Genomic DNA, 9,274 nt, shown 5'->3' on the forward strand with positions numbered 1-9,274 from the left:
GAGAAACTCGCGGATTCATCAACTGACCGCGGCACACCTGCACCAGGGTAAACCTCCGCCTACCGCAGTCCTGCTTTACAGGTGAAAATAGAGCAACAGGACCGCTGAGTCTTTGACTTTATTTATTTCCTGCTGTGTTTTACTTGCATCTATTTGAAAGAGTGAGTGTAAACACAAAAAATATTTTATTTTATGTGCTGGAATGTGCAGAAAATAGGTTTAAATGTTAAACTAATTTATTCAAGTCAGAGAATGTTGCAGATAATTACATTTTTGCTTGATGCATAAAGTTAAAAGATTAAAACTGATAAAACAAGTTAAAAAAAGAGACTTTTCCATTTGATTACATTTTGTATGATGGAGTATGCAGAAAAAGTAGAATTGGGCTGAAAGATCTATCGCTTTATCACCTCTTCAGGTTGTAAATCGTGTTTTTAAAAAGTAACTAAGTAACTAAGTAATTAATTACTTTTGAAAATAAGTAATCAGTAAAGTAATGTAATTACTTTTTGGGGAAGTAATCAGTAATTAGTTACTGATTACTTTTTTCAAGTAACTTGACCAACACTGGTGTCAAGGTAGTGCTTATGAACAAACATGCTACATATTTACAGACATCTTTTCTTCTTATCTTCTCTTATGTTGTCCATTAAAAAGAGCATTAACTTTTCTCTTTCCTCACTGCTAACCAGTTTCTGAAGATATCTGCCTGACCCTGGTTCTGCCCGAGGTTTCTTCCTGTGAAAAGGGAGTTTTTCCTTTCTACTGTCATCAAATTTTCATTGTTGGGGTTTTCTTTCTAATATTCTGGGATCCTTACTCTACAGTATAAAGCTCCTTGAGGTGACTGTTGAGATTTGGTGCTATATAAATAAATTTGAATTGAACCGACTGTTGGAAAGTCCATTGAGCATATTTCTCAAAATGCCACACTAAGACTCTGTCTTGTCAACGATCTGGTTTTATGACATTTTGTGCTTGTAGGCTGCATATTTTTATATTTTCAATAATGTGTAAAATAATATTAATAGGTTAAATCTAATTACCCAAGACAAAATCTGTGATGAAGAATGATCTTAGTGTTCAAAAAATAGAAAAGTTTAATGGAATGGAAAAAACTGAGCTGAACTGGGGGTTTGTCCTGGCACATAAATCACCCGTGTGTGCATCTTTTGTGGATGTACAGGGGGCTTTATCAATATCGGTCCTTTAATACAGAACTACAGCACAGTTCATAGAGAATAAGAGAAATGTGGTGCACATTAATCAAACTGGGAAAGCCTGTGAGAAGTCTGTAATGAAAACATCTATGCTGAAGCTTGAGGGGACTCCTTGAAGGGTGCACGCTGTCATGACTGGAAAAGCAGGACAATGAGACAGAAGTGAGGCATAACAAACACAACAGATTTCCCTTTTTTTCCTGTGTTTTTTTATAAATTCAATTTGATATTTCATGTAAGATTGTCACAGTGATGCAGCAGCTCTGCTTCACAGCTAAAAGGACTTTTTCCAGGACTTGCAGAGAATCTTGTGGAAGGCATGTCTGAAGTCCCGGTTGAAGATGGTGTAAATGGCAGGGTTGAGGGAGCTGTTGCAATAGCCAATCCAGAAGAAGAATTTAAAGAGGGGGTCGGGAATCCTACAGGGTTCCCTGCACACACCATACAGGCTGTAGCTAAAGAAAAAGGGAAACCAGCAAACAACAAACACTCCCATGACAACAGCCAGGACAAATGTGAATCTCTTCTCCCTGGCTTGGGAGATCTTCTTCCTGGCTAGGGAGCTCTTACGGCGTTTCCTCCTGGAGGTGAACAGATCCATGGACTTGATGCGAGTGGATTGCTTGGAGAGCGAGCTTTTCTTGTTGCTGATCCTCTTTGCTCTCTGGGACTCCTGCAGCTGGGGCTTGTGACCTTTGCCCTCTGACGAGGAGCTCTCCTCCATGTCAGGCTCCTCAGTCTGTTGCCCGACGGTGACGGTGCGTTGGCTGGGCGTAGGCGGGCACTGACAGTGACCGTTCTCCCTCTCGCCGTGGAAAGGGGAGGTGGCTTTGCTCAGTCCATTCTCAGTTTGTGTAACGCCATCTGGCCCGGGTTTTTTTCCCGACATGCTTCTGGTTCTGGTTTTGGCCACCTGGTATATTCTGATATAGACCAGGATCATGATTAAGCAGGGAGCGAAGAAGGACGCGATGCTGGAGGAGAGGATGTACCAAGTGTCATCATTCAGCTCGCACTGAGGCTGAGAGCTGATCTCACTGTTGCTGTCGATAGATATGAGCGGCGGAGAGGAGATAAACGCAGATATAAGCCACACGATCAGGATAATGCACTTGACGCGTTTAGGAGTCCGCTTCAGGTTGTACTCTACAGCCTGCGTAACGGACCAGTATCGGTCCAGGCTTATTGCGCACAGATGCACAATAGATGAAGTACAAAACAAAACATCCAGAGCCAGATAAATACCGCACCAAACTTTTCCAAAATACCAGTAACCCATGAGTTCATTTGCCAAAGAAAACGGCATCACGAGAGTGGCGACCAGGATGTCCGCTGTGGCCAGAGACACCAGGAAAAGGTTTTGGGGGGCTTTCAGTGCCCGGCTCGTTAACACAGCGATAACCACAAGAATATTTCCAACAACGGTAAAAAGAATGAGAAAACTTACGAGAGCGGCGATGCCAGCTATCGCTGCTAAAGAATATCCACTGTCCAGCGTCCAGGAGGAATTTAAATGGATCACCGTGAACGCATCCATTCCGCTGGCGTTGAACGAATCCATTGTTACATATATTTGCGTGTGTGTGTATATCCTGGTTGGATTTTGTCAGTTCTTTTCAGATCTCTAATGCTCCTGTCATTAGAGTCCATCAGAAACGCGTTCCTCCGTGGTTAATTTACAAATCTGACGACATGGATACGGGCGCACGCAAAAAATAAAATAAAATCCCAGTTAACGAAGTCTCTGGAGGCTCTTACAGCCTGTTGATCGGGTGTGTCTCAAGACAACTTGCTTGAATTGGAAAGACACCCCTGGTATAGTTTTGTCACGGCTCCTGTTCGTCAGGAGTTGAATAACATCCAGCCGCAGCTCCCCTTCCTTCAGCATGGTGCGCTCTCGCTCTTAATGATGCCCCAAGTGTTGTTCTCATAAAACTCACCCACTGCCGCCCCGCCCCCGGCACACATTATTTTCATATTGTGGGAATGTGATAAGGCTGTGTCCACATGATCTCAAACCGATGCAAAAATATTAATGTAAATAGTATTAATAACATCTGAAAATGTATAAGTCGATAAGAGAGCGAGAGAGAACTCTGTATATTGACGTGCTGGTTGAGTTTTAAGTGTCTATAAAACCTGAAAAACTTCTTCTTCTCTTTAATAAACCTCAACTCACTGGAGGTCAGTATTGCTGCACTCATCACCATCAACTATTTCCCCGCTGCAGAGTCCTAAAGGTTGTTTATGGCCGTTAAGGGAAGAGACAGTCAGCCAGGCCGTGTGAGATGAAATGAAAAAAAGAAAAAGAAAGTGTGATCAAGAGTCGGACAGGATTTAATTTGTGGAGCGCCGTGTGTGTGTGTGTGTGTGTGTGTGTGTGTGTGTGTGTGTGTGTGTGTGTGTGTGTGTGTGTGTGTGTGTGTGTGTGTGGCAGCAGTTTTGAGGAGATCACGGAGGCGGAGTGTGAGAGTTGGGATTTTGGAGCTGAGCTCATTGCTGAGAGGCAGGCTGCTAGGTCTACTGCGTTTCACCTCATCGTACACACACCTCCACGCTACATGAGCCCCTCCCCCCACCCCCTCACACACACACACACCTGCATGCACTGGTGTGCGTTATACTTGAACATCTGGCAGTACCACTGGGGGATGCACAGACCGTATGTTAACAGGTTTAAAAAAATAAAAGATGCCTGGAGCTATGCCAGTGTTAACATTTCTGAGCCCCATGGGATCTTTTTAAAAAAAATACGAATAACACAACTTGACTGTGAAGAAAATTCAAAATGCCAGCTACTTCTACCAAATATACGAAAACATGAGCGCAAGAGACGGAATTTCACAGCTTTAATTCTGTTCCGTGGGGCAGCAGTGTTAGACTCACGTGATTTCCTCAGCAGATTGCAACGGAATTATATTTTCAACCTCAGTTAGCGCATTTGTATGCACAAAAAATCCTGCAATCCTTCCCACATACATAGGAAAAAACCCGAAAAATAAAACATTGCAGCAGCCGAGTGTTACATCCACCCGCTTGAACGCACGTATACACTAAAGAATACATCTGAATAGGTTTAACCCTTGTATGGTGTTCGGGTCTGCGAGACCCGTTTTCAGTTTTTTTCAAAAGAAAAATTAAACAATTAATTATTTTTTCAACCTGAAATTCATTGGCTTTGGCCTTTTTTCTGTGAAGAACATAAATCCGAACTAATTTTCAATGACCTCATACTGTACCTCCCCCCACGCATTTACATTACATACAAGGTGTTCGGGTCCACTGGACCCAGGTCTAATAAAAGTGTTGAAAGTGTAGGTCCTGTGTTCCCACACTCTGTCTTCCTCCTTTCTGGTGCTGCTGATAGTGTTTTCTTCCCCTCCTGCTCTCGCACAAAGTTGCAACATTGTTGAAAATTCAACTATCAACACCGTCTGCTCTTACATTCCCGCACATTTTACCCTCTTTCTTGAGGGATCCAAATTTTATTTTCTCATACCCTGTCCCACCTGCAAATTAGTGGCATAATACTATAAATAAGACTTTGCCAGTGTGGTTCCTTATCACAACTGATCAAGATGGCAAAAGATTATCTGCTGCGAGGGCCATCCAATTGATTTTGGAAGAGGGGCTTCGGATGATGATGTTGACAAAGAGGTTTCAGAATATTTCACATTTCTGAAAATTCAGAGTCTGACAGTGACTTTGAAGAAGAGGATGAGGTTGAGCACCATTTAGTAACAAAACAAAGACAAGTACCCCATCTGCAGCCAGCTCCAGGACCAGAACAAGCCCACCAGACAGCAAGTGAAGAAATATGGATGTCAATAACTGGTGACATTGAATGGTCTTCTTGCCCAAGAAATGAGCCACCCTGCAGAGCTGTTACTGTGATAAGCCAGGGCCAACACGGCTGACAGTTACTCATGTGCAGGACATCAAGTCTTCATTTGAGCTTTTCATCCCAGATTCCATCCAGAAAATTATTCTGGATTGCAGTAATCTAGAAGGAAGGTGTTTTTTTGGAGAGAGGTGGAAGGAGATGGACCAAATTCATCTAAGAACCCCAAAGGCCTACTTTGGGGTTCTTATCCTTGCAGGAGTTTTCAGGTCCAAAGGGGAATCCACAGGATCCCTGTGGGATGCAGAAACCGGCAAGAACCTTTCCGTGCATCAATGTCTCTGGAAAACTTCCACAAAATTTCCAGGATTATCCGTTTTGATAACCGAGACGACAGACTAGCTCGACGGCAGAGAGACAAGCTAGCTGCCATCAGGACAGTGTGGGATAAGGGGTGCACCACCTCCCCCTGTTTTACAACCCAGGGCCTAATGTCACCATTGATGAGCAGCTGATCCCATTTAGTTGTGAAACATATTGCTTCACGTGTAAATGTGTTGTGTCTTTCCACTCACTCCAATTGATTATAACTGATTAATTTTTTTTATAACATTTTATAAAAAACAAAAACGAGAAGCACATTAATTCATAAATGTGATCTAACAAAGGTAAAGGGAAAAAATGAACCATGTTTGCTGTTCATATGGCTTGTAATTGGGATGAAGTAAACATCTGTTGAGTAATTTAACATAAAATTGTTTGATAGTGTTAATTTGGAAAGCCAAAACTCTAGCGGGTCCACCAGACCCATGAACACTGGCTGAGTAACAAAAATATGAACACCACACAAGGGTTAAGATGAAGAGATGCCTGAGTTGATAATCATGACACCCACTGATCTCGATCAAAAGCATTCATCACTCAATTATACTTTACTTTATATTCAAGACCAGAAAGATGTGACTGAGTCTGTGGACTAATAATATGCCAACTGTTGAAAATCTAGTAGAAACATAACCTTTAGCCAAAGCATCTGAAGTAAAATGAAAAGGCGATGAAAATAAGTTTGAAGTAAAACCACTTTACAAATGTAATAATATGACCAGTGTCTTTAATATCTACATCAATAACTCAGCAGCATCCCATTGATACACAGTCATCCTCCTTAGAAGTACTTCATGCACTAAGTCCAAGTGTCTCATCACACCAGCTGACTTAAAATAGGTATTTAAATGAATTGTGTTTTATACATTTCTGGTTATTTTTAATTAAATGTTTGAACAATCAAAGTATACTGAATGGACAAGGAAAAAAAACAATACATTTGTCTTCTAGCTTCTCTGTGTTGTTTCTTTTTCTTGTTTTTCAAGGGGCAAAAAGGGGATGATAACATGTCTACCCGTATCTGTTCTATGTCTATCTATCTTTAAACCCTCCTGTGTCTTTCTTCTCAGTTAAAAGTTTTGAGTTTCTTTTCAAAGTGAGCCCTGAAATACTTAATATGTCATTTTTTGATGGTTTCAGTTTCATTTACTTCCCAATGATAGTAATAAAAATAATATATTTAGGGTATAGCATCCATTTGGTTGGTAAAGATGTAATCATGCAGCTTTAGTACATTAAAAAATGGCCTTGGCAGTGTTTTAGTGGTGGTTCCAGAAGGAGGTGAGACCATGACTCATCATCTTACCTCATTCTAAAAGTTCGCCCAGGGAGTCAAACCAGTGAGCAGCACACCTCTAGTTCAAAGCTCCACTTCACCAAATCCAGTTTCCCAAATGAGCACCAAGAAATTATAATTCGTGTCTTTACAGGAGAGGAAGGACAGTAGTAGCAAGTTTGCAGCACTTTCACGCTGTCTCCCAGTATTGCCTTGAATCTGCATGAATATTTCAGCAGTTAACCTGCCTTGCACTCCCTGTTTCTCAATTATTGACTGGAAGCTCTTATCAATGTGATAAGAGCTCCCAGTCCTTGCAGATGAGTGGGCACACATCTTATCAATGTGTGCCTACACTTTGTTGTGAAATACCAGACAAAAAACTGCATTGTATTTAAAAAATCACACCTTTACCCAAAGTTGCATTATTTGTTGTTGTATCAAAAAAATGTGCTGCAGCGTTAGCTCTCAGGTAGCAAGGACCTGTCGGGTTTATATGTGTGGAGTGTCCAAGGGGAGAGATGTGCTGACAGCAAAGATGATTCCTGTTTGTTTAAGGAACTCGGTGATGGTGGGGAATAATGCCTCTCATTCAGCCATAATTACTAGGAATTCCTACTGGGAGTAGGAATGGTTTTCCTTTAAAGGGGCATATTATGCTTTTCCTTTTTTTCTGTCATGCAGTATATGCTGTATATTTTTTAGTGGATACTCATATTAAACATCAAACAAGTTTCAAAAAGCTGCAGACTGCTCTAAACACTTAGTTTCACAGGTCTTTTTTTTCTTTTGGTTCCATGTGATGTCAGTGAGTGGACAGTGTTAATTTGGTCATCTCAGACCTGCTGTTCAGGCCTTTTTTCAGCCAATCAGGAGAAAGTTTAAGTTTAATCTGAGCTAAAACAGCTTGTCTCACGGAGTGGGTGAACAGAGGAGGATCAGTACAGAATAAACAAGGTTAATTCTGAACTGTGAATGCAAAAGCAATTTTATACTAGCCATTCTCTTCCACTTATCCATATCAGGGTCACAGGGGGGCTATCCCCCTATCCCTATCCCAACTTGCCAGCCAGACAGAGGGCGAACACAAAGAGACAGACAACTATTCACACTGAAATTTACACCTATGAGCAATTTAGCAATCACCAGTTAACCTAACCCTCACTAACTCCATGTCTTGGGACTGTGGGAGGAAGCTGGAGTACCCGGAGAGAACCCACACAAACACGGGGAGATCACATCCACACAGAAAGACCCTAACCAGATGTTGAGATGAACCCAGGATCTTCTTGCTGTGAGGCAACAGTGCTAATGGTCCCACCACGCTGCCCTCTAGAGTCAAAGAATAAAATCGTGGAGTTGCAAATGAGCACAATAGACCCCCTTTAAGAGATTTGAACAATGAAGTTCTTAAATGATATTTTGCAAGAGACAGCAGTTAAAGGGGCTGAGAGTCTGACGTGTCCTAATGACAACTTTTCAGCCACAGCCCAGAGAGATGAGCTTATTCCAGCACTTGTAGAGCTGTCAGACTGTGATGTCTTTTTGCAAACACAAACACAGCATCTGTAAGTGCAGTATTTTAATAACAGAATAAATGACGCAGAGAAACATAAAAAGAAACGAGGTTACAAAATCCCAAATTTATGTCTCATGAACTTAATGGGAAGCAATCGCATCAAGTGCATAAAATCCACTGCACCTTGTAGTCACTTAGAAAGCATTTTTTCTTAATTTTACATGGTGTAACATATTAAACAGTTGCCCTTGCTTTTAAAGAGTCAACCTTGTTCATATGAAAATTACTTGTGTAGCTCTTTACTGGTTAAACAGTGTCTTAACATGCATCAAAAAGAGAAGAAAAAAAACTTTGTCTGTTCTACTTCTGTTTGCCTTTTGTTTTCTTTCTGAGTCTCAATGCTTTTATGACTAATGGTTATCTATCTGTGAAATTGTTGACACTGTAGAGTTAGTCAGGAGAAATACGTCAGTGCTTAATCTTTGCCTCCAGTTGTGTTGCAAACTGTCAGTGCCGCTTCATCACAAACATCCAATTATACTGACGTTTACCTTTTATAAAACTGGGACACATTTAGGACTCATTCAGCGTGATGGATTTCCTCGACGAGTCCCTCTGTTTGGTGAGGTAGTGATAGTGTTAGGTAATTGCCTCTTAGGTGTTTTCTGATTTACCTCTGTGGAAGCCTCGAGCACAGCCTGGCTGACTGTTGTCTAGTTTAGAGTACAGTGGGGGAAATAATTATCTGATTCCTTGCTGAATTTGTATGTTTGCTCAATTGCAAAGAAATGAACAGTCCTTGGTGACATCGGTGTGATCATTGGGAAATGGAACAAATATAAATTGATCATCAGTGCAAGATTTTGCCTCATGGGATGAGGATGATCAGGAGAAAGGTGGTGGATCATCTAGAACTACACAGGAGGAGCTTGTTAATGATCTGAAGGCAGTTTGGACCACATTCACCAAAATCTTATCTCATAAGGGTGCAGGACAACTTCACTACATTGAGGCCCAATGGATGGAGCTGTGTA

At 41.4% G+C, this 9,274-nt stretch overlaps 1 protein-coding gene across 1 annotated transcript; it reads right to left on the bottom strand.

Moving 5' to 3' along the window:
• Window positions 1–578: 578 nt before the first annotated feature.
• On the bottom strand, window positions 579–3,110 carry LOC146714948 (alpha-2 adrenergic receptor). Its single transcript, XM_085452769.1, has one exon. It carries the CDS (start codon window positions 2,779–2,781, stop codon window positions 1,495–1,497), a length of 1,287 nt encoding a protein of 428 aa, XP_085308895.1. The 5' UTR covers window positions 2,782–3,110; the 3' UTR covers window positions 579–1,494.
• Between the last annotated feature and the right edge of the window lie 6,164 nt (window positions 3,111–9,274).

The sequence above is a fragment of the Copadichromis virginalis genome, linkage group LG3 (assembly GCF_057382275.1).
Source record: "Copadichromis virginalis isolate Kocher_CV1m ecotype Utaka linkage group LG3, C_Virginalis_male_GT1.1, whole genome shotgun sequence".
NCBI lineage: Eukaryota > Metazoa > Chordata > Actinopteri > Cichliformes > Cichlidae > Copadichromis > Copadichromis virginalis.